Source organism: Lampetra planeri, chromosome 1 (genome assembly GCF_965212315.1).
Source record: "Lampetra planeri chromosome 1, kcLamPlan1.2.h2, whole genome shotgun sequence".
NCBI lineage: Eukaryota > Metazoa > Chordata > Hyperoartia > Petromyzontiformes > Petromyzontidae > Lampetra > Lampetra planeri.
The window spans coordinates 9,124,748-9,151,066 of NC_136107.1; the positions used below are offsets into that span (position 1 = coordinate 9,124,748).

Sequence of the window (26,319 nt, forward strand, 5' to 3'; positions counted from 1 at the left end):
TCCCCCAGCTCTCAAGACCTCCTACGGCAAGCACATTGGCACCATCATGGCAGCCAAGGTCATTTTCTTGCTGACATAGGGGAGGGGTTTAATCTGATCTACCATTTATCTGAGGCTTGCTAGCCTTTTATTAGCATGTAATTCACTTTAGTTAAGCTCAACTGTGGCCTCGGTAGCAATAAAATGGTAACAAAAATTCATCACAAGTTTTAGGCGATGGCTGAGCAGCCTCTGCTTAAGAAGCTGTCACAGGAATCACTATTGAACCCTGTCAACGGCTTTCATTTTCATGGCAATAACGATTACATTACAGCACATTACATAATGAAACACGTTTGAAATTAAAATGGCTTTTTACGCACATTTTTCTGTTTTTGTATCCTTTTGCAAATGCTATATTCAATTATCCATGACAAAGAAGAAAATACGTAACACCCCACCGAAACAAAATGTCACCTGGAGTTACCATTAGCTATGTAAAATTAAAAACCAAGCTGGGTACATTACATTTTTTCTCGCACTTTAAAGGTGCATGTACCGACAATAAATAGAAATTATTAACAGCCCAGTTTCCTCCACGAGAATATATTTGTATAAAACCTTTACACATTGTATTTATAAGTGAAAACATTTTACAGAGTGAGGAAATGTCTGTTTAACAAAATGAGTTTCTCGCAGTACTTCAGATCAATGGGCTGAACGCAGTAACGCTAAGCAGGTGATCGTCTTGAAACCGTGGCGCGTTTTGGCTTATGCAATGTTTACTCGTTTTCAAAATGATGATTTTGGGCCGTGGTAGTTTTGACATTCAATGGTGTATCCAGGCAGAGTAGGGCTACATTTAAACTAGAAATGTTAGCTATGTTTTATAAATGTGAACAGCAAAAGTTTCACTTTTGTAATTTCGTATGCAATGTATTCTAGGCAGCAGCATATTTTGTCATCAAATTTTCAGTAATACCACAGCCGCTCCACACTGACCAACGATAGACAATCAATCACAGGCTTCCCCTGCAAAATTTTCAGTTGGGCATTGAGGGTACAGAATAAATACAGAAGGGAGATGCTGTGCAGCATGGGAGTTAACTGTAAATATTTCACTCATTTGTTTATTTTGTTTTGTGCTTTATTTACACGTGTTTTTTTATCATAGGATAATAAATGTATACCTCATGCATATAAGAATAATGCCAAACTTGATTTGGAGCTTTCGTGACTGCAGGAATTATTACCCTTTGGTTGTATGCTATTATTTAATTTATTTTTCTCTCTATCTGACTTTACCGAAATAACCAAAGAGGAGAATTATGTCATTTATTATATCCAAGACAGCAACGTTGAGTCTCAAGATACATTTCCAGGAGGGTCCTACATTGGGATGTTTGGCCAATTCCTTCTTACGCAGTGTTTCGTTTGCAGCAGGAAACTGGAGTACATAGAGAAAATCCATACACATTTGGGGGAAAACACTCCAAGATCTGCACAGATGGGTTTCATGGACCAAATTACTGTACTCTTCACATCCTGGTCAACCCGTGCCTCCAAAACACTGGATCAGAGGTGTGCGCCAACCATACCAAGCTACAGGTGTCATTTAAAGTGTTTAATGTTGGTGAAAGCCCTAGGTCAGATCTCATGACAGATTTTCATGTAATTTTAAATGTAGACACATGGTCGAGGAATCTTCCCTAGTTTTCTCTTCAATACACGTTTAAAATATCTGAGATCAAATGAATGGCATTATCCTTGAGTGGATGCATGCTTCATCGATCAATTCATTCTTCTTTGCATAACCAGGTAACAGCCCAGGGAGTGTCATTGTTTTTGCAATACTGCCCTGAGTAATTGTAGTTGCTCAGGAGATTGATGTTTTATAATGTAGTGGGCATGTAATTTAAGAATTTGAAATTTGCTCCATTATGCCCGCACACAATGTCTAATCTCGCAAATAACATCACAGGGAATAACAGTAGTCACAGTGTCTCCTTCATCTTCTTGGTTCGTTCGGTAAAGTCACGTAGAAGGGAAGTAATAAAATAATAAAAATAAAACATAATAAAATAAAATAATTCTTACGACGTTTCGGCTACAACGCAAGCAGCCGTCTTCTTCATTCTTCACCTGAAGACGGCTGCTTGCGTTGTAGCCGAAACGTCGTGAGAATTATTTTATTTTATTATGTTTTATTTTATTATTTTATTACTTCCCTTCTACGTGACTTTACCGAACGAACCAAGAAGATGAATCCCTGCAGTCACGAAAGCTTTAAATAGAAGTGTCTCCTTCCTCAAACAATCGTGAGGTGGCACTCATTTCCTTTGGCAGATTTGAGCCAATCGTGGAAATTCCACATTCCACATTTTGTGGAGCGCAGTGTTCCCATGAAAAAAAAACATTGCTCACTTTCCATAAACCGGTATTAAGCGATGATTGGATGAGTCATACTCCGAAAGGCAGACCCGTCCTGCTTTGCTCTCTGAGACTTTTGTTAGATTATGGGCGAATTATAAATGTAAGTTATTATTGAAGTTAAATTTCGATTTAAAGCTTTCGTGACTGCAGGGATTCATCTTCTTGGTTCTTTCGGTAAAGTCACGTAGAAGGGAAGTAATAAAATAATAAAAATAAAACATAATAAAATAATTCTCACGACGTTTCGGCCACAACGCAAGCAGCCCTCCTCAGGTGAAGAATGAAACACCACCAAGCTTGGAGCGTATATTTAAGCTGGGTTGGAGGGGGGGAGAAGAGCGCCTTGACAAAAGAATTTGCAAATCAAGAGGAATTTAGCATATTTATGGCTGAGCTACTAACAGTAAGTAATACATTACAATTCTATGTCGCAAAAAATATAATATGCTTCCAGCTTATTGGAAAGTATATTTAGTATACTGATGATACTTTGTAGTTTATACTTTAGTTTTTTACGTGGTTGTTTAGTAACTGCAGCTACATACTATTAACATTCCTTCCCTTTGTTAATGCTACCCCATCCCCTCCCTTTGATGCTGCTAATCCTGCATAATGCACGGGCATAATATGACTTTGAAACCCCCCGCCCACCTCCTACGCATTTCCCATAAATATGCTAAATTCCTCATGATTTGCAAATTATTTTGTCAAGGCGCTCTTCTTCCCCCCTCCAACCCAGCTTAAATACACGCTCCAAGCTTGGTGGTGTTTAATTCTTCACCTGAGGAGGGCTGCTTGCGTTGTGGCCGAAACGTCGTGAGAATTATTTTATTATGTTTTATTTTTATTATTTTATTACTTCCCTTCTACGTGACTTTACCGAAATAACCAAGAAGATATTAATGAAGTTGTTGATATGAACTTGCAACATTCAGATCTGAGTTAAGTGCTCTGCCAAGGTCGGCCAGCGAAAAGGATAATTACAAGAAAGCTACTGGAAAATCGTTGGCTCCACTAGAGACAAAGGCTAATCTCCATATATATAAAAGGCAAAGTTGTGAATATGTGTGTCTGTTGAAAATGTTTAGCGTACTTCCCGACATGCAACAAACTTGAAATTTTCCCTGTGAGTACTTTCCAGACTGTACACCATGCAAAAATTATAAAATACACTTTTGTTTTTTTTTGGAGGGGGAGCTCAATAATGCATATATATTTTGAGCTGTGACGTCAAATCTGTCACGTGACCCGCACATGTGGAAGCGTAACGCATTGTAGTGCAGTGGTTAGCGCGCTGCGCTACGAACCCGGCGACCCGAGTTCGATTCCCGCTCACGGCCACCACCGGTGAAGATTATTTCAACAGTTCCTGGGCCTCCCCTAGGTCGACTCAGCCTCAAACGAGTAACTGCTGTGGTGTGTGAACATCACCACTGGGGAGACAAAGACGGCCGCGCGTGGTGGATCCAAGTCCAGGGCGAAGCCGGGTAGTAAAGCAAGTCATAAATAAATACAAGCTCTGCATTCCAACTATGGTGAAAGAAGCAGAGATTTCATACAAGTAAAAACATATGTTGCTAACTTGAGTCACTGGGAATAAAACAATCTCAATATTCCAAAGTAAATTCAATCATTACATATATGTTAAACTGGATTTCAATCGTACGCATGCCAAATATTTAACATCAAAATGCAGATGCATTCTATGGAGCTAATTGTTGCTGTACCTGTGTTGCTTTGAGCTATTTGTAATGCTCGTGCGTATCTACATCAGCGTCAAGGGGCGTTTTACTGAGGGTGGTAATTAAATATGCAGTTTAAGGAAATAACAAGAAACGAAAAAAAGAGTATTTAACTCTACTGGATTTGGCACCAACTCAACTGTTCACATCTTTGGCGTGGAAAACAAAACAGCGTCCCAAACCACGGCCATGTGTTTCTCATTCACTCATTCCTTCATTCATCGATCATCTCTCACTTGTTAACTGCAGCTGCTAAACAATACGGCAAAGTCCATTTTTTTCATTGTAAGAAACTGATGTAACCCCAAAGTGTGAAATTTCACGCTTTCAAAATAAACATTTGATAAGAATGTTGTTCTTCTGTCACCTAAATACCACACACGTAATTGAAAGTAACTGCTTCTCAACATTAAAAAGTTGCGAAATTCCTCTTCGTAGAAATATGATAATGAACCTGGCGACATAAGTGTGTATTCACTAACGCTCCACTGATACGAGATGTGCTGGCTCCACGCTGGAATTGCATTGCTGCATTCAAGCAATGCTGCTGCACTTGGTTTAAGATAACTACCTACGTGACTTTACCGAAAGAACCAAAGAGTATAACTGCACAGAATACGTTGCTGCTACTCACTCCAAGCGACATCACTCATTATGAAGATGGCCCTTTCAAATTATTGGGCACCTGATTCTCAAGAAAATATTTCTCTCAGTTCCCCACACCCTCACCCCCTTTAAAAGCCCTTCGAGTGCCAGCTTCAAAATCACGAAGGTTGTGCCAAATATCTTGGTAATCCGAAGTGCTCAAAACATAACTGTGAATACATTTTTTTACTTATCACTAATATAACCATAGGTAGGGGAGAGGGGAAAACACATATTGAACTTAAAACACCCAAGCCGACCTACAGAATAATTTTCAACGAAAGAAATATAGTTGGACAAGGGCAGGAGAGACCGTCTTGGCAAATGGATACATTAAACACTCCAGATAGGTGCTCAGAAACCAACATTTTAAGCCTCATAATTTTCAATCCTATTCAATTTCCTTTACTCGAACCAGATGCGAGCCCACAATGTTTCATTTGCAAGGTGGCCCAGAGTAGCTATAAAGAGGTGACAGTTTGCTCACGTATACTGCAGGTGTGAGCACGTGGGACTATGACACTAGGTTTCAGGAATTAAATGATCTCGAAGCTGGTTTAGTGGTGAGCTCAGAAATCATTCGCCTATTCAGCCACCACATTTCCTCGACCTAAAAAGCACAATATTGCTTGCATGTCTGCTAACTATATAACCTAAAGGACTATTGACGTAAACATTTTAATTCATGACGTGCAAAGGCACTGCGTATCCTGCTTTTTCCAAGTGATGGCCACTGTGAAATGTGCCTTTCACTATTATTTTCATTAATGTTAGTCGAGTGGCTCAAATAAAAAAAGACAAAATGCCATAAGACCCCCGAAGATACAAGAAAATTATGAAAGGCAATATCACAAGCTGCCAAGCAGTGCAATATACAGGACTCAAAAGATCACATTATAACCCCATATGGAGGAAAAACACTTTTATACAAACCCACGAGTAAAGACAGACCACTCCTCTATCCACAACAAAGCAGCTCCGAGTCTTATGTAGCATTGAACCTCTGAATGTGGGGCAGGCATGCCAGTGTAATGAAGGCCCTTTCTGTATTTTGTGTCATAGCAAGAAAACACAAGCTGAACAGTTGTGGAATCCCCAGACGAAAAAATCCATATGACCAGGACCTCAGACTATGGGTCTTTATAAACAAACAGGAGCAGGCAGTATCATAAAAAATATATTGTATTACAAAAAAGTAGGTATTCAGTGTAGATGTCATCATCAATATCACATATATGTTCATAAAATGTGTGTTTATCTCTATTGCTGCACAAGTGTTTTCCTCTATAGAAATAACATAATTACAGCCGTGACAAATGTGGTCTAATAAGAACTCAAATGACCTTATAATGTGGATGGGTACACTTATTCATTTGAAAATGTATGGACTTATCCAACTTACAATATTATGGCATGTCCCTTTCGTGATCCCTAGCACAGGTGGATTAATGTGTTTTTTTTCTGCAAGAACTACTTGGTATCCATTGTAAGTAACTTTGTGTTCCTGAGATTGGCTCCTTACTCTCTCATTTGCATGGATATGAATCAACCACCAAATATACATCACTGTTTTGATCATTTTGTGCATTATAACCAGGTGAGAGCTGAAATGAAACAACACGTCTGACGGGAGACCAAAGGCAGGCATTAGTTTGTTCACTATGTATATATTTAAAAGCTCAAAACCTCGATTTTAATATTTTACTGTATCCATAAGGTGTTCTGTGGTCATTCAAAATCTACGTTGTTACGCATTTTATTACTCGAATCTAATTCTGACTGAAAACTACAAATAGTGAGTCGACATCCATCGACAGACTTCCACCTACCATAGGAGTTTGGTATTAACACAACTGAATCAGAACCACAAACGGAGCTGAGCACCATCAAACAGTGCTCACTGTAGCACAGAGACTTTCGTTTTGACTAACAAATTGGACATGTCAATCCAAATATCTGCAATGTATACCACCACGTGGCAAGAAGAATTGCATCGTGTTGTGCAGCGGCATTTGGCGGCTCCGTTAGATGAAGCCTGGATATGACCCTCTTGTACTATGAAACTAAAGCATCAACAAGCCCCCATTATCCGGTCTAATTGCTTCGTAGAGACTTGCAAGTCTACCGTGTCAACAATCGAGATGTATCGAGGCTCCCTAGCCCGCAACACTTGATCACAGGGGTAACAAGTAAAAAAAGCCAAGGCATGTCACAACAGTTCAAATAGACTGACACTGAAACAGGTCTCTGAAAACCCATCGCCTCAGAACATTCTGTCATTTTCGAGTGCCTTCCAGGTGTACAGGCTTTGACACTAAAATCTCTCCGACTGATGGCAAGCTTCCCGACATAAAACCCCACTACAAAGAAACTTAGCTCCTCAGATTGGACGGCTCAAAGATGATGATGGCTTAAACTTATGGGTACAACTAATACAAGACATTCTAGTGAATGCCCTGGGCTTGCGTGTGAATTGCTTTTACAATGACACCACCAAGTTTTTACAAGACACTAAACAGAACATCCTTTAGAAATCAGTTTCAAGCTTGGGTGTGGATTAAAAAAAAAAATCACTGCTAATAGAGAGCACTTGTGATGCAATGATAATGTCTGTTTGGCAACATTATGGCAACCTTTACGAAGCATCCCTGTCGTGGTTGAGCTGGGTAGCCGATTTGAGCTATGAACCCTGAGTTCAGCTCCCGGCCACTGCTGTCACTGGCGTGTGATACCTGAATCTGTCAAGAACCACACAGCTTCACCAACGGGCACTGACCAGTGTGGCGATGTATGGTCAACACAACCCTCATGATCAACATGGCATGAGGAGGCCTTCATGCAGCAGTGAATTGATGAAGGGCTATAAAACTAGTGTCATTATTAATATGAAGCAAAAATGACAATTCCTGGAATAGTGATCATTGATGATGGTGAATATAAGGCTGCACCTCATTCAGGCTGAGCCCTCCAGCGAAAGAGACATCCCCATTGTTTGCCAGAGCGTGTTTATATCAGAGCAGCTGTGTTAATAACAGGGAGATGTGCTTGTCCCAGCACTACCACATACATATTTAAAGTTGATTACCTAGGAAATGCCTAAAGCAGCTTCGTAATGTATGGCTTTTCTATGTGTTTTTGGGTTGTACCATGTATTGTTCGGTAGAATGCCCCACATTTCACTCCTTGTGCTGGGAGCTTCTTCAGGAACTGTTATGGGAGTGAAACGTTGGACATCATGCCGAACAATCTGGCGTGCAACCTGAAATAACATCGGACAGCTGTGCTCATGTCTATTGGCAACTCATAAGCTCATGGAGGAAATGCCAAATTATATTGGCAGGAGCCAGTGTCTCTGTCAGACTATTACCAATAACTTCCTACAAAGTCAAAATGACCCCTGAAATGATGGTGGGTTGAATAGACTTCGAACTAGGATTTCAACTCGCTGTCTTCCAACCCTTAATCAAGAGCTTTTACCACAACAGCCTATTTGATTTGTGTCCTTTAGTGGCATCAATTTAATAGCGTATTTTCACCGAGCTAGGAAACATTACGAACAATAAACTGGTGCCAATTGTAGATTTATTTGTGTCCCTCAAAGCAGAAAAAATAAATATCACAACACTTGAAGTACATTGTCGCTGGGCAATAAGAGTAGAATCACCGACCCATGGCCCTGCTCAGCAAAAATATTTAATTGATGAGGCAAGCAAGAAAATTTAGCTGTGCCTCCAGAAAATAAACTTTCAAGAAGTATTGCATAAAACAGCTCCCATGCCTGATGTTGCCATGCATCCATTCAAACAGTATCTCGCACATGGTCCTGTTGAGAATCCATAATTCTCAGCAGGGTATTCTCTACAGGCAATCAACGGATACACTCATCACGCTGCGGTGGTGTTCTCGGTGCTGCTATGAGCTGCAAATTGCTGTGTTTTTATTTTATTTATTTCAGTCACTTTTGCCAATGAGCCCATCCATCTTAAAAGACATATAGTCCGATTTGCACGCAGGCAGAAGCTTTCAGACCAGTGACAAGTGATCAGAGGATGCTAACATTGCGTCAGGACGAAAGTGTCCTGCCAAGATGAGAATCGGCCTCATAGTCTCAGACAAAACAACACTTGGCGGAATGTTATTGCAAGATAAGTGATGGGCTCACTGCTGTTTTGCTCTTTCCAGAGCCAACCTCGGGAGACTTTCTTAGCTATTGGACACAACCGCTACAACAACAACATGCAAAACCTGTATGTCTGCTACTTGAAATCTATCAAATGGTAAGACTGGGGTTGCGACATTCCCCTGAGCATCATGCAGTTTTACAATGACTACATTTGTGGCTTAGCATCTGATTCATTCATTTTCTAGAAACTGAACTGCACGTAGAAAACATTCTGGAAGCATTTCCACATCAAAACTCATGCCATATCTCAGCACAATCTCAGGTGCACATACGATAGCTGTGATAGCAATAAGCTGTGCATGCAAGTGCAGTCCTGCATAAACTAATTTCATGCCTGCGTGGATACAATTGCAGATAGTACCCTCGAAACGACGGATGTAAACAGAGAGCCACCGCAGGTGCTATGCATTTGGTGGACAACCCAAGGAATGCTTGCTTGGTTGGTGAGGTCGGCTTACCAAGCATGCATGCAGGACATCCAGTTTGCCAGACCTTAAAGGTATTACACAGCACCTTTAGTGCGCTATCAGAAATCATGAATTAATACAATTATTACCAGAGCTATTGCACTCAAGCAATCACGAGGGCCAAATGCATGAATGGCTCCACATAGTGCACATCATGTGCTGGCATAGCAGCATTTAAATGCAATGCCAGAAAGTGTTTGTACGCCTTCACCCAATATCCTTCAGGAGACTGTCTGAGTCTGACACAAGCACAAACCTGAGCACACTTCAGGAGGGCAGGGGAGTAAGCATTTTTCTCAGCACTTGTCAACCGAGTTAGTAGACTGGATTGAATCAAGGAGTCGAGTAAATCCTTTCTTATTTTTGCATGAGCATTTTTATTTGATAGTTTGCTCACTGCTCAGTATTTTGACAAGATAAATTAGCCTTAAACGTGACAGCCTTGAGCTCTCTGACCACTTCTATAATCCATAGTTCTAGAGAAATACAACAGTGGTTTTGCTGTGGCCCCTGCCAAGGAGATGTGGAATTTCCAGCAGTGGCTCAGAAAATGTGAAGGCAATGAAGAGAAAATACTGGAGTAAAACAAAATACTAAAATGTGTGAACATTCAAAACAAACATTACAAATAAAAAAAAATGCAAACTATGCAATTGTATAGCACAAGTTCAATTTACAAGAAAGAAATGTGTTTTTCAAATCATAAGTTATATAAAATATTTCAAATAAATAGCAATTTAAGAGTAGAATTTAAAATGACAAATGTCATCACATTCTTAAGCGGGGAAGCGTCCTGTGAGACCTGCTCGCCAGTTTCTTTAAAGAAACTAAAAGTGGATCTGAAGTGGCTCGTCACACAACAGAGATTTCACGACACCATTGTGTTGCCTTGGTATAACAGGCACTTTGCATTTCTAATTATCTGTGATCACATTGAAGGTTCATTGCACAAGGCTCATTTGCGGTACAATGGCACTCAGTGTAGAAAGGCTGGCCACATCTACACTCGTCACTTAGTTACCGGCTCTTAAAATAACAACAGCAGCCGGCAGTGCGCTGTCGTATCACGAGGCGAGAGCCGCAGTCAGATGAACATCGCTCTCCAAATGTATATGAAGCAAACAAGTGCAGAATGAGAAGCCACAAAGAGAGTTATACACTGTCTGGAGCTCTCGCGATGTCCTCTCTTTTGCCGTCAGGATGATATTGCTGGGGGTGTTCTGGTAATAGACTGACATAGCCATCTCAACTCGGCAGCCTTGTCTTACTAAGTAAATACAAACAAACACGTGTACACATACATAAATAACTCTTGCAAGGCTGCTAGTTCAAATATCGATAGGGACCAACTTGGCCTATTGACCCGAAATGGTCAACAAGAAGAGTAACAATTTGTGGGAAATCAAACGTGATTAGGCTGCAGCCATGGTGTAATGGCTAGCACACTGGACCTGCATCCCAGAGGTCAATGGTTGGATTCTACTTCCGGCATGGCAGTTGAAACAATGTTGCATGATAATTGTTTTTTTACCCTTTTATCTGGCAACAAAACTGACACCATGACTCCTTTACATTGACCACAATGCCTGGGGTCGGAATGCAAACAAAAAACACAACTCTGATAATGTATGCACTGTCCTTGAAATTGATTGGTATACACCCAAGACAGCTTTTCTTAGAGCCTAGTCTCACATGGTGTTGGACCAGATGACGCCAAAAGGTGCACAACTCAAAGACAATGCACCATCAGAGTATGAGAGCTCGGGGTAAGCATTTACACCATTGGAACCTCCTTTGCCAGTAGCAAAACATAACTGGTTATCATGTTTTGCTACTGGCAAAGGAGGTTACAATTTTGCATGTTTCTTAAACCCCCCTCATCATCTGTCCTTCCAGCAGTATAAAGTTGAATCACCACAGTCCCTCGATCAGCAGATTGCGTGTGGTAGGATGAAGTGTGGGTATGCTCACCACTTCCAAGCCATATGGCCAGTGTGGAAGAGTAGGCCAGCAGTGCTGTAAGCAAGCGATCTCAGCGCTGCCCCATGACCTTTACAAGCAGTGTTTACTCTTGTCGAGAGTAGGGCCCCTGCTCAAGGGAATGTAGAATTTACACCACTTGCTCTGGGCTGCCAGCATGAGTACCACCCCAGTGTGTGTTTGAGCAGAAAAAAATAACTTCGACTTTGACGAAGGAATATGGTAAGCCACCATCCAGCATAACCCCCTCCAGCAATACACATGTTTGGGGGTAAAATTTTACAGCCAAAGAATTGGCAGACTCAGACACCCACCTAGGAATGTACACACTTTGCCACATGAGCAGCCATGCATGGTGCGTTCTCTCACTCGAGAGAGAATCGCCCAGGGACTGCTGGAAGTTGCTGTGTTCCCTTCAAGAAAGAGTGCATAGCTTGGTTTTGACAGCAGCCTTTTCATCAGCCACTCTTCAACAGCCAGCCCTGCCACGTTCCACACCAAGCCACAGGCTTACGGCGGTGTGGACTGAATGACGATGGTGGCTTCATCCCCCCCAACCCCCCGATGCTCGGTGCCGAACGTCACCGCTTGTGATCAACGGGCACATTTTCCCCCATGTCCCATGCATGCAACACATCCCTCACTGCAGTCAATCCATGCATCTTGTGCTAGGTTCAGTGCACACACGGCCTCGCATTCAGAACACGGGTGCGACAAAACACTTGGGCGAGGCTGCGCCACATGATGTACATCGACGCCGAGATGCAGACAACATCAATAAAGGCTGTGTGCGCGCTTTTGTACAACAACGCTCAACCTCTGTTGATAGGGCTGAGTGATGCACAGTGCACAAATACTTTATATATTATTTATATTTCCGTGTTCCACTTTCATTACGCACGCACATCCGTGCATTGACGGACATCAGATGTCCTGCAGAACGAGTGCTGCAGAAGCGATCTGGCAGTTAAAGATAACTTAATGCCTTGTTCATTCTAAATACCACATTTGCCATGGAATTACAAAGCACATTTGGCAATGCCTTAGAAAATGACATGAAATAAAACCTTAAGCACTCCTGACATTGCTGTACACGACGTTCCCTATTCTTTGAGGAGGAAAAAAGGACAACTTTCCTTGACATTCAAAGACCCGATTCTTAAGAATGCTTAGGAAATACCTACAGCAGGCAAAACCAACCGCAGAGCACTCCAGCTAGAATGTGTGGTAATGCTGTTAAAGAGACGGACTTGACCAAAGCTATGAATAAAAATTTCGGTTCAGCACAATACGGTGGTGCAGGTTGTTTCCAAGGGCAGGCTCGAAATAAATAACTTTCTCTCCTCAACAGCCGTGCACTTGAGCCACAAATGATCACATTGCATTGATATGCTTTTGACAATTCTGTGAGGAAGATATGCTCTACATTATCTCCTGTCAAGTGTAGCAGAGCAAGGCCACGTTAAAGCATTGCGTAGCCTGTTCAATATTGTTCAGTGGCTTTTGATATGAATAAAATATGAGAAGTATCCAAGTGCCATTGCAAAAGTAAAAACACATAATAGAAAAATCCACTTACGTTTTGGAAATCACTTTTTATCTTTAATGATTTTTTTCTTTGAACATTGCTGGATAGCATACACAAACAGAACAAAATGCTCTATGAATGCATTCCATTAACGGGTTGGTTCCTCTGCTCTCAGAGCAGACATGAAAAGAAAACAAATGAATGGCTGCAACAGCTGGGAGCTCGGCTTGGCAACTCGCAAGCTGCATGTGCGCTCAGCCAGGAGTCAGGCCATTCCCACGGCACTTCACAGGCTACAGCCCAGAGCAGCTGCCTCACAGAGGCACCCGGGACAGTCGTGTGAAACTATCCAGACCCCCTGGCCCCTCGTGATTACGCCGTCTCTAATGGGATGAAAGTCAGTGTCCCTGCTCGAAACGAGCACGTGCCTGCGCTCTTCTCCATCGTGGATCCCGAGCCAGCGAAATTCCACATTCCCATGGCGGAAGCCAGTTTAATCATGGAACAAACCACTGTTGACATCCCACAAAGGGGTGTCAACAGTGACTGAGATACGAACTCATAACCCTCTCGATTGTGAGTCAAGTATAGCAATAGGCCAAGTCGGCCCATGACCACGAATTGACCGAACGGCGAATCGTGTATTTAAACAGCAGCGCCAGCTGCAGCATCACCCAGACGGACCCGCAAGATTCTCGCTCCCGTGTGTAATCGTGCATCAACAAAAAAAAAAGGTAAATTGTTTATATGTATTGGCGGCCATGCAAAATTCAAACATATGGCGTGTGCTCGATTCTGATCTGCAATATAAATGTGCGCACCCTCATTCAGACTCTGTCTCCTCGACAGACCTGTTCTCAACCTGAGGACGGCGCACTTGCGTTGTGGCCGAAACGTCGTGAGAATTATTTTATTATGTTTTATTTTTATTATTTTATTATTTCCATTCTACGTGACTTTACCGAAAGAACCAAGAAGATGTGCGCACCCTGTTTATTTAAAATGAAGAAAGGGTCGCCGAGTCACTGCATAATAACTTCTTTCCTTATACTTTTAATCTTTGAATATATGTTTTTATTAAGCTTTAAACATTGCAATGATGGATACAGGTAAAACCATGTAAATGCCACCTATAAAGGCTATACAAATGTGTTCTTGATCAGGGATTGTCAAATGCATGCAACAAAATCAAATTTCTTTAAATTGCGCAATTAAACAATGCAGTTTGCAAAATTTACACTACAAAGGTTTGCCTGTGGCAGAACATCGTACATAAATGGTTTTGCGTTTGTGCTGTCAGCTTTAATCAGTCATACAGTGCCTTGTAGTGAAATATCTAGGACCTAATAAATATAATCGGCGAGCAAAGCCCAGAGATTTTGGAAGAAATCCAGAAAAGAGGGGGCTTGTTTCTGCGACTATAAGGTCAGTGAAGTTGAGAATAACAGAGTTCAGAACACGAATTAGCAGACACCATGCCCTTAAGGGTTTTGGATCAAAATAACAAAGGTTTTGAATACTGTAAAAAAACATAGTGTTGGAGGTTTGAGCCACGAGCAAGGCCATGAGTAACTCAAATGTAGGGAAATTACCTTTGATGAGGATCAGATGAAGCTCAGTGTATTTAAAGCAGAAGTGTTTACATTAGCGGCGTGAAAGTTTTGCCCTCAGTTATTGGCCAGTTAACCTGATTAACTTAATTCAAAGTGACAAGAGCCTTTCCAAGAATAAATCATTCTCATGACTCGGAAATGTTTAAAATGCCCCCGATTGAACACTGTTAATGTTATCACTCTCAGTTGCTCGGAAAAAATAACCACCACTCTTCTATGAAACAAAACATTAAGAGTACTAAAACACATAGAACTTTTCCTAGTCACCAAAAAATAAAAATAAACCACCGAATGCAGGATCTACGTGAAAATTAGTCTTTAGGCTTAGTGAAGTTTTGTGAGATGATGATTATTATTACCATTGTGGACAAGAAACAAATGAAATTAATATTTGAAAAAACTATTTACTTCCCTTAAAAAATCATGCCCATAATTTGTGAGCTCTGGAAAAATGTTACAATTTATAACGTATTTCCCAGAGCACTCTATGGTTAGTTTAGCTAGTCATAGCTATTTCCACTTAATTCATATACAAAATTACGTCTTTGATTGTTTTAGGAAGTTAATTAGCCCTTTTTCTTGTCGGATCAGAACACGTGACACAGTGCACATTAATGTCAGCAGTGCTTAATGTTCAACCTAAATTTGTAACACGCTCACAGGCAAGTGAAAAAAATAGTTATGTCATTTCCGTAAAAACTTATGGACATGTGTGACAAAGGGTTTGCCAAGGAGGGAGAGGAGAGACTCACGGCTGGCAGAGCTTGATGAGGTCCTGGTCAGTGGTGTTGGGGAGGAGGCCACGGATGTACAGGTTGGTCTTGCTCAGGTGGTCGCCAAAGCTCCCACCACCGCTGCCACCCCCATTGTTGCTGCCGCTGGTGCTGCTTGTAGCGCTGGGGCTTGGGGGCGCCAGAGGGTGGCCGCTCGCCGCGTATGGCTGCCGGCGCGCAGGACGAGAGGGGCAGGAGGAACGGGCGCAAGCAAAGGGAAGCATCGTTAGCTGTGGCCATCGATCCAAGCTTAAAGTCGAAGTCGAGCGTCAACATGGCTTCCTGCTCAAACAAGCTCTCGACGCTGATCGGTTTTGTTGGCAGACTTGATCCAGAAATGGAATGTCCATATTACTGTGCCAGGCAGCAGCATGTAACATACGAAAACTGCTGATGACTTGCAACAAAGATTATTTTCATGTCAAGCCACATGGGTTGATGATGATGATGATGAGCGAAGTTGACCTCTGACCAGGACATTAACTCATGACCTTCTGATTGTGAGTTGAATGCTCTGCCACAGCACCACCGAGCCCGATTGACCGGTGAATATATCCGAGAATATACCCGAGTGTCCTCGACTGTGGTTGTATCAATATTTCCATGCTTTCTCTATTAGAACCATAATTATCATGATTATCATTATCTATTCTCCTTCCACTGCTGGAAGAATGACTCTCCATGCTGGCACCATCTGTCACTGTCACGTGATTATTAATTCCAGCTCCTGCTTGTGTCCTGTTATTAATTATGCAGTAGTAATATTATTATTATCCCATCGCAATATACCGCATGCAGCACTGAGGAACTTGACAATGGGGAAAACAAATGTAAGCCAGCCAATAATCTAATACTGAGCATCTATGAGTTTCAACTATCATTTTGCACCATGATTGTCAATGGCATTCACATATGCACACATATATACATACACACACATACAGTATAACCTGGAATATTACAATGCAGCTTGCTGCTACAGCAGATCAGTGTCAACCGCAAGCGTTACCCTCACAGGATGTTCTGGGCTACCGGACTGATAGCAAGGCAGGATGTAGCTTAATAATTTAGATAAGGTACAAAGTGATGCCAGGGAAGTGGAAGCAGAATGTAATCAACCTCTAATGAACCGCAGCTGAGAGGAGTTTGATTCGTAGAATAGATTCATAGGATGTGTCTCTGAGACAGATTCATGAAATCCATAGAACTCGTCTCAGATGCATTTGGCACGATGCCAACAATAACTATTTATATCTTCAGGTCTTGCCCATTTATATTCACTGTTAAGTCCACCCCAACTACTCTGACCTCACCCCGACATCAACCCCAGCCGAATCAACGTGCCATCATTATCTAAATGTTACTATAATTGTAGCATTGTCTTTATCCCACCATACATTCCCCTAAGACTATTTTCCCACTGCAACAAACCCCACGTCTGGCCCAAGATAAATACAATCACAAGGGAAACATGTCTCACATTGATAAAGATGACAAAGATTTCTAATAAATTCCCCACTAAGTGTTTTTAAAGAGCCTCTAGCAATGGTTATCAGCGATTGAGAATTGCCGAATGGCAATGGGTGAACAATGCATGAGGACACATAACCCAATTTCTACCAATCACAGACCTGAGAAAAAAAAGGATGGATGGACTGATGGAAGGCTAACTGATAATTATTATTCATACGGCATATTAGTATTACACTGTAATGTTGGTTACATCTGTTGAGCATCATATTATTTTTGAGCATCATTTTGTTTAGTTTTTAAAATTATTTTTGAACCTATCTACGTGATGGTAGGTTTTTACCCTTTTAACTGGTACAAAACTGACACCTTTATTCAAGGCATCATGTTTGCAATGACCACAACACAAGTAGTCAATAAAGCAAACAAAAAGAAGCAACTCTGATAAAGATAATAATATGCACTGTCCTTGAAGTTGATTGGCCCACACCCGAGACGGCTTTCTTTAGAGCCTAGTCCCCATTGGTGTAGGGCCAGATGACACCAGAAGGCGTACAACTCAAAAACAGTGCAATATCAGTGCATATTATTATCTTTATCAGAGTTGCTTCTTTTTGTTTGCTTTATTGACTACTTGTGTTGTGGTCATTGCAAACATGATGCCTTGAATAAAGGTGTCAGTTTTGTACCAGTTAAAAGGGTAAAAACCTACCATTATATTTTGCCACTGGTAAAAGAGATCTCATAGTGTAAATGTTTACCCCGAACTCTCAATACTCTGATATTGCACTGTTTTTGAGTTGTACGCCTTCTGGTGTCATCTGGCCCTACACCAATGGGGACTAGGCTCTAAAGAAAGCCGTCTCGGGTGTGGGCCAATCAACTTCAAGGACAGTGCATATTATTATCTTTATCAGAGTTGCTTCTTTTTGTTTGCTTTATTGACTACTTGTGTTGTGGTCATTGCAAACATGATGCCTTGAATAAAGGTGTCAGTCTTGTACCAGTTAAAAGGGTAAAAACCTACCATTATATTTTGCCACTGGTAAAAGAGATCTCCTATCTACGTGACTTTACCGAAAGAGTCAAAGAATATAAATTCCTGCAGTCACAAAAGCTTCAAGTCAAGATTTCATCATATGTTTAATGAACAGCGATGCACATGTATTTATTTATACCACCTCACACATGACCACCTATCCATCGACTCACTGTGCTGCACACATGTCAACTCCTAGGAGGACAGAGGTGCCAGACTGGATATATTTGTAACTTACTCATAGGCATGTTGCTGTAGTCTTCTTGGTTCTTTCGGTAAAGTCACGTATGTTGCTGTAGGTTAGGATGCTGGGACGAATTCCATCTGTCTTATTGAAGGAGATGTTTTATGTTTACGTCGTCGACATGACCTCGGTTTGAGGTTTCATCGTAAACCAGGCGCCGCCTACACCACAGTTACGACCGAGAAGTGAACTCGGACACCGGTGAACCTCGGTCAAGGGTGTAGCGTTTAACCACAGGCTAGGCCCACACACTGACTTCAGAGGTACTTTGCCGATTGTTGTATAAACAAAACAGATTTATTGACTCTTGATTCTAAAAATCCGAATAATAATGATGTGCCACGACAAAAATAATTCAAGAAGCACACGCGCTTTTGGGAATAATATTAAACATTTTACTAAACATTTAAAAATTGCATTCAGTTTTGTGGTTTACAATCAATTAACTTCTCTATTATTCACATCCAAGCATGTACGTAACAATGTAAAAGGTTAAAAAGTAACAGTTGAGCCCTGCAATTGCTTGCTGATGCCACCGCTGGCAGAAGAGGTCTCCACAATAGCGAGCTCTCCTCTTACACACTGGTCAGATGTCTTGGAAGAGGTGGGGGTACCCACACTTCACCCCACGACACGCGACTTGACGATCGACTGGTGCACCCATGTATACTGCTGGGTGGGCGGAGGCGCCATAACAATGGATTAGCTTAACAAGATATCAAATATGCGTAAATACAGCACCGTGAATATTCATTAAAAGTAATAAACATTTATCTATATTCTTTGGGTCTTTTGGTAAAATCTTTACCATAAAGTCTTTACCGAAAGACCCAAAGAATATTAAGTACTGCAGTCACGAAAGCTTTAAGTCAAGATTTAAATATTTTTCGGACATCGAAAGAAGGGCTTTGCCTACAATCGTATGCATCATCTGATATCACTGTAATATGGATAAGTACATAAAATACATTGTCACACATCTCTATAAACCAAATCTGCCGTAATTTTAAGCCAGAGGGAAGCCCTGGGAGCAAGGGCATGGTTGGACATTTGTGGTTTTTACAAGCTATCACTCAGCCCGATGGACTCCACCAGTGTCCCTCCCAAAAGCCATTAACAGGAACCTCCCACTGGAAACGCACGAGCCTGCCTAGGGCTGTTGCACGCACGCACAGCTTTATATCTGTTACGGCCACTGCACTCGCCGTTCTAGATAATGGTGTGATTTAAGCATATTCTGTTTTCCCAAGAGGCATCTGAGTCATATTACAAGGCTTATCAGGCTGATGCAGCTTCTGGTTTGAAATTATTTTGAGCATTTCACCCGCAGAACATTTAGATCTTTTTTCCCTGTGCTGAAATTGTCAGATTTTTTTCTTCTTTCGAATGCAAATCGCAGGTTTCATGAACCAGATGCTGAATGTAGTCAATTGAGGCTGGGTGTACCGGCCGGGACGTGGACTTTTCTTTAAGTCGCCGAGCATTCTGTTTTGCAATTTTTGCAGCTTTCGGATTATTTCAGAACTTGCGGTTAGTGCTCGTCATTTAACAAGAACAGGTTTTCATTTGTGATGGAGAATGCATCAAAAACGCGCCAAATGTCACTCCTCGCCTGCTCACTAAAATAACTCGAGGTGTGTCGCAAGAGGGGAAGTCTATCGCAGAATGCGGAGAAAATATGAAATGCAGTTTGGGAGCATGTGGCCATGGCATGCAAGGTGCTTCTGAGGTCACAAATACAAAGATCCCCCGTATAGCCTGAACAGACTGTTGGGGCAAGTGCTGTTCTCGAGCACCTATGAAGGCTGGCACGGCGCACGAGGGGGTGACTAGCCAACACCACGTCCGGTCGCATTTGTCTCCCAAGTGGCGATGTTTTTACACATCGTACTATGGACTCAATTCAGGCTTAGTCGACCTAGAAGAAACCCAGAACCAGCTCCAATAATTGTCACTGGTGTTGTTAGCCGCGAGTGGGAATCACTCGGGTCACTGGGTTGGTAGTGCATCGCGTTAACCGTTGCAGTACCGCTCCCCTACCTTCTGAGGTCACGAGCACTAATCCAGGGACAGCAGGCCTGGCGTCTGGGTCGCCGAGCGACATTTGTGTGAGCGAGCGGAAGGTCAGGATGTGCCGAGATTCTGTTAATAAATGCATTGTTAACTTCATGGTGAAATGAAAATAAGGTAAATGTATTTTCAAAAGGGTCGTTTAAAGGAATAATAATGGGATTACCTGGCTAAATTTGAAATGAAAAATAAACGTAATTTGAGGGCAGCTACAAACAAACCTAGCTGAAGCCTGAGGTCCACTGGATGGAAACTCATTCTGATAAAGGCCTGCAGGCCAAAATATTGACCGACTTCCTCAATGTAATTGTAATTGCCTCACATTTTTTTTGTATAAAAGCCCATTGTTGCATGATTTATCTCTAAGTGCTTGCTGCAGCTGCAGGACAATATGTTACCATAAAAAAAACCCTAAGAGATTGAATTAGAAAAAATAAGCCATCTTTGAACCATTTGGAATAACAATGTACCAGAGGTGTGTCATGTGACTTGGACTCGAGTCAGACTCGAGTCATGAATTTGATGACTTGCGACTCGACTTGGACTTGCATAACAATGACTTTGTCCCACCTATGAGATGTGGACTCGAGTCATGTGACTTGGACTCGAGTCAGACTCGAGTCATGAATTTGATGACTTGCGACTCGACTTGGACTTGCATAACAATGACTTTGTCCCACCTCTGCAATGTACTGTAAAATAAGGCCAAATTAAGAGACTGAATACCACCATGGGAATGTTGAATTTCCACCACTAGCTTAGGTTCGTCAACACACATGAGCAATACACAATTCTCATTTGAGCATGGTGACACAATATCATTATTGTAAAATAACAATCCTACAATACAGCAGTAATGTTCTCTGCACACACCAACTGCACCATTGTGAGCCATATGGCAGAGTTACTTAAATGTGCCCAAATTCCCATTTGGTGTTCTCTTCCATGGAAAACAGGTCTGCTGCTCAGCCTCCCCGTCTTGGACCAAAGGCCCTCTCATAAGTGCAGAAACACACCGTCCAAAGGGAAAGATAAAGAGAGAATCAAGACTCATGTGTCACTCTCCGATTGCCTCTGGGCCAGAGTCGATCTCCGTCCATGCATTAAATTCCACTCTCATTCAACATCAGCACAATGGGGTGGGGGGATGTGGTTGGATACATTCGATATGGATGGAAACCTGAGCAAACCCATCAGACTTCCCAGCTCGTCCCGGGCTCCCCCCCCCCGCCGTCAGACCAGACTAACGTCCGCTGCCACATGGCCATTTAATCAAAGAGCCACGCCAAGCACTGTGTGGGTGGAGCAAAACGAGGCGAGGGAAGGGCACATTGCCGGGCTCACAGCTTCTAACCATACTGCAGTCGACGGCCTGTCTGGCACGTGAAAATGCCAGCATTCTCGTTGCAGTCATGGTGATTTGTTCGTTACGAAGGTCTCTAAAAAAAAATCCCTTAAGTGTTTGGCATACAAGTCAAGTGGCAAGGCTGAGTATCGGCCTCCTCATGAGTGTGCTGTGAAGGAAGCTAAGCACGAATTAACAGGGGGATCACACACGCCGTTTTCAGCTGTTTAAATGTGGCAACAAACTGTGGTAATTTAATAAGAGATGTAGGAATTAAAGAAAAATGAAGAACAATATGGTCTTCAATGCATAAATATATATGTAAATCCTTTGAAGGTGTGCCCTGGGAACAGCTGCATGCTGCCACCAATTTGCATGTTAACTATAGAACATAAAACAACAACAGTACACATCCTATTGTGAGACCAGATGGACAGAATTTTTTCATAAATGTATGCATAAAATAAAAAGCAGACAATCAAATAAAACATTGCAAAGCTAAATTTTACATGAAGGCTGGTGCACAAGAAAAAGTTTTAAGTGCCGTGTTTGGAAGTACAAACACTGAGTTTTGGTGAAACTATTTTTTTCTTTCATGAATAATGCATTTCCAAACAAGTAGATAGCAGTAAGGACGCTGTTATATCTTTTTTTGTGGTGTGCAGCCCCAACGATCCTGTCAAAGGTGCACGGTGCATGATAGATTGTTCAGCCATATTGGGACCTTTGGAGATTTACAGCTACAAGTTTCACCTCGTGATGCTAAAGAACAGTTCTCCCTTAACATTTCCACTTTTATGATCTGTAACAGCATCATGGCTATGCCTGTACCTGGAATCAGGCTGTCTTGGTGCAAATTTTCTGTGGTGGGCAGACAAAACCGCCTGTTCAGATGCGAACAAAGCAGGCACTTGTTCAAGTACCCTACAATGTAAGAAGTTCTCAAAATTAGCTCCAATGACAGCATAAATAATTCCATTTCAATAAATGCGGCTTGTCGCTTATATTGAAATATTCCAGCTCTGAGAACTAAAGTTGTTGTTTTCACAGGCATGCAATGAGCAATCTTTACATCGTACGGATACTCATTCCGTTTTGCCATGGGGCATTATCTGGACGCTGTGGTGAGATGTTAACTCCCTCGGCTGGTATACAGGTCGTGGATTTGATCCAGACCCTGATTCCTGTATATTTGGAGTTTGCATATTCTCCCCGTGGGTGCGTGGATTATTCTCTGGGCCCTTCAGTCTTTCCCTCTACATGCATTTAGAAACATGCATTTAGAGTATTTGGCTGCTATAAATTTCCACATAAACCACTTTGTTGAGCTATTATTTGTGGCAGGTGGCTTCTATAAAAAGCTATATAGCTCAGTGGGCCTGACCTAGCAAAATGTAAAGTTTAATAGTTAAAAAAGTGTCTACACATATGCGGAAAAAAATGTTTTAGGCCATCTGCATATTAACAGCATTTGCTCCCGCAAACTCTGTACTTTTATATATATACGGATACACAGAACAGAGGTTTGTATATTTGCTTTTGCATAGTATGAGTGAGCTCTAGGGTTGTGTTCCTAATTTTCTGATTAATAAAAAAAATTAAGTCTCGATGCAAATATTTTTTGTTTCAGAAGTGGTGTCACTAATATGCTGTCACTTCCACGCTTTCCCCACCAAATTGTGTCAGGTGGTATCGGGTGATGTATATCACTTGTTAGTGTAGACACAAACATGTGTGTACATGTGAAAATCCACAAAATATTCCAAAATTGTCCTTAAAAAAATAAATCTGAAAATACTAAATCAGGTTATATAATAATTATTTTTCTTAAATTCATCACCAGTGCGTTATATCCAGTATTGGATAGGAGGCCAGGATTGAAGTAACTCCAGAAGTAACTCTTCTTCTGGGGCTCATTGCCTGACACAATGCGATGCTCTGGTCAACTCCATTCTGGACGAATGCATCTTCATCTCATGGCCTGATGCCGAGATCACCAAAAAGATATGAGTAGAAAGAAAACATAATTGCTGAAAGTAACACCCCATGCACAAAAGCATAAACAAATTGTGCTGCAGTTTGTAAATAATGCTTTCTGTCTAACATAGTAATGTTAACGGTGCTCAACGGAAACATCTGCTACTTGACGGTACAGCCAAGTGTAGTTTTCACGAAACATTCTGATGTCTTGATGAATTGCAAACGTGGATCTTTTTCTGGGGAAGGTTTGTAAGGGTACAGAGTCAATTTCAAGAAATATATGTTTATTCAAAACATTACAATTACTGAGCTTCTTTTGGTTAACAATAAAATATATCCGACATGTCATAACACGTGCATTAATTTAAAAGAAAATTCCAGAACAGAGAATACAATGCTGATGCAAAAGTGTAAAGTAAGTATCAATATGACTATCCGAGATTAATCGTGTATGCTGCCTCAAATATTGTAAGAAAACACTGCATATATATAGACATTAATTAAACATTCTAATTCTATTCATACAACCACTGCCCGTCTATCGAACATTTCATTTGATCATGAATCTGTTCAGTTGTGTTTATTTTCATTCAACAGCTTAAAAATTTAAATGAACGTCGTGGCAATTATTTAGCAGTCGTGGTTTATATTTACCAAGTGAGACACCAACACATATTGAGGATGGTAATTATCTGCTTTCAACATTACACAACCATGCGCGCATTGGCCCAACCTTGTGCACAAACAAACCTACACATCCACCAAACATATTCTATTTGAATTTAGTCAAAGAGTAACCATTCGAGATTTATTAAACATAGAGGAGGCAGATATCCATGAGCTCTAATAAGTTTTGCTTTATATCCACAGGCAAATGGCAACATAGCAACACATGCCGGCATGTCAACTCCCCTTTCATATTGGGAGGTTGGCAGGGTTGGGAAAAACAGCATCGCCAGAAGAATAACTGGAATTTCATGCAATGAAGGAAAAATGAGTGGTCCAGCAATCAAAGCAGAGGCCATCTTCCTTCTAATGCCCTTCCCAAGCCACACAACACAGGTCACGACGCTGCTCCGCACAGGTCCGTCACGGTGACACAATCTTTGCTCGCCGTATAAACATGGAGTGCTGCTGCAAATAAAAATTCACGAAAAGCAATTCTATCAATTAAACTTTGGTAATAAGTATCGTAATTCCTACAAAAAAAACTATCCGTTTGACTTTTACGTTATTTTATGATGCAAAAAAATAACAATGCAGATGAAAAGATGTATTGACCCCAAAAAAAGACCAAAGCATACAATCCATAAATAAGCTTCAAAAACAACGTTTCCATGTCTTCTTGAAAAATCGGTAAATTGCATTTTGGTTTAGTTGCATTGTTACCAATCAACCTCTCACCTGGGCCACGAACCTACCCAGCCTGGGCTATAGAATCCATACAGGCTGTTAAAACACCGAGCAGGAGGTGGTGGGGACTCTGTGGAGGGCATGTGGAGGTTGATTAAATGTGCAGTAGGTGAGGATGTGTGTGATGAATAAAGGGCACGTAATTAAAGAGAAGAGCTGAAAGAAACCAAAGCTGACTAATTAAGCTATTGGCTGGCCAGTGCCTTGCTCTCTCTATCTTTCTCTCCCTCCTCATGAGCACCGCATGGTGCTGATTCACCCGCTGAGCTGTGAGCGTCCTTCAAAAGAGCCTCATTCCTGAGCCCCCGTCACTGCACGCCCCGCGCTCAATTGAATTTAGCGTTAATTTGCTCTGTGAAGGGTCCTCTGATCTCTCTCATTTTTTTCTCTGTATAGAAAGCGTGCCGACGGGAATGGGGGCACACTTCACTGCCAGTTCCCATTGCTTACTGGAGATTGCATAATTCAGATTGTACAAAATGTCAAGAGCCTAACATGAATATGGAAACCACAACTGGCATGCTGCCAAGAATAATTTTAACATAGATCCTGTGACTATTAGTTCAAATATGTTTTACATACATACACGAAAACAACACAACTGTATATTCTTCATTTATTTGTGCAACACGTTTTAATCCCGTACTGGAACCAATAAATGTTTTTTTGTGGAAATGATAACGCTAATGTGGTGTGATGCTTTTCAATTTCCCGGGTAGGGGTGGATGACACAATCGTGGCAACCCTAGAAAAACATCGTAGCATGTCAAACAAGTCCAGTTCACTGAACGCACTCAAGGACTCGTGTAGTATGTGGCCTGGTTGCAAGATGGTGGACGTATTCCAATTGCATTAAGGGTTTTTGGAATCCAATTGAAGCACCACTTTTACCCCCCTCTGTGAAACATACGTAACATCCATTTAAATCCATCCATCTCATGTTGGCCTCCACCCTTCTACACGCACTACTGGTGTGAGTCTGCCTCCTCGAGTGACAGGGTTAGGGTTACAACCAGGGGCGGTTTCTTCATTAGGGCGATTGGGCGACGCACCACCAATGTCATTCAACTACAGAGTCATGCTAGCCCAGGCCTCCTAAAACTGTAGATTCGCTATAAATAGCGCCACATATCTACAAACTAAGCCTGGCTGCGTCTACAAACTAGTGAGTGCGCGGAGTGCGCAGTTGCGTAATCCGCGGCAAGACGTACCGCATCGTTATACCGAGCATTGCAGCTGCAGCAACATGGGAGGGAAAAAAGTGGCGACGCCGTTCCAATCCTCACACACCCTTCAGTATGGGATGGAGCTCATCACGACGGAGGCCAATGGCGCGCAGTCCTGTCGTTGCTTGTTCTGTGTTCACCAAGGCCGTGATGTGGTCGAGGTGACGGGCGACTCGGGCCGCAAGCGCA

General features: G+C 41.8%; 1 protein-coding gene across 9 annotated transcripts in view; it reads right to left on the reverse strand.

Annotated features, from left to right (window-relative positions):
- Positions 1-26,319, reverse strand: part of LOC144742273 (RNA-binding motif, single-stranded-interacting protein 1-like) — a 244,966-nt gene that overhangs the window by 79,380 nt on the left and 139,267 nt on the right. For all 9 annotated transcript variants that reach the window (XM_078592494.1, XM_078592477.1, XM_078592459.1 and 6 more), the window contains exon 2: positions 15,323-15,510. In XM_078592494.1, coding sequence (XP_078448620.1) covers positions 15,323-15,510 — 188 coding nt within the window. The remainder of the gene's footprint in view (positions 1-15,322; positions 15,511-26,319) is intronic.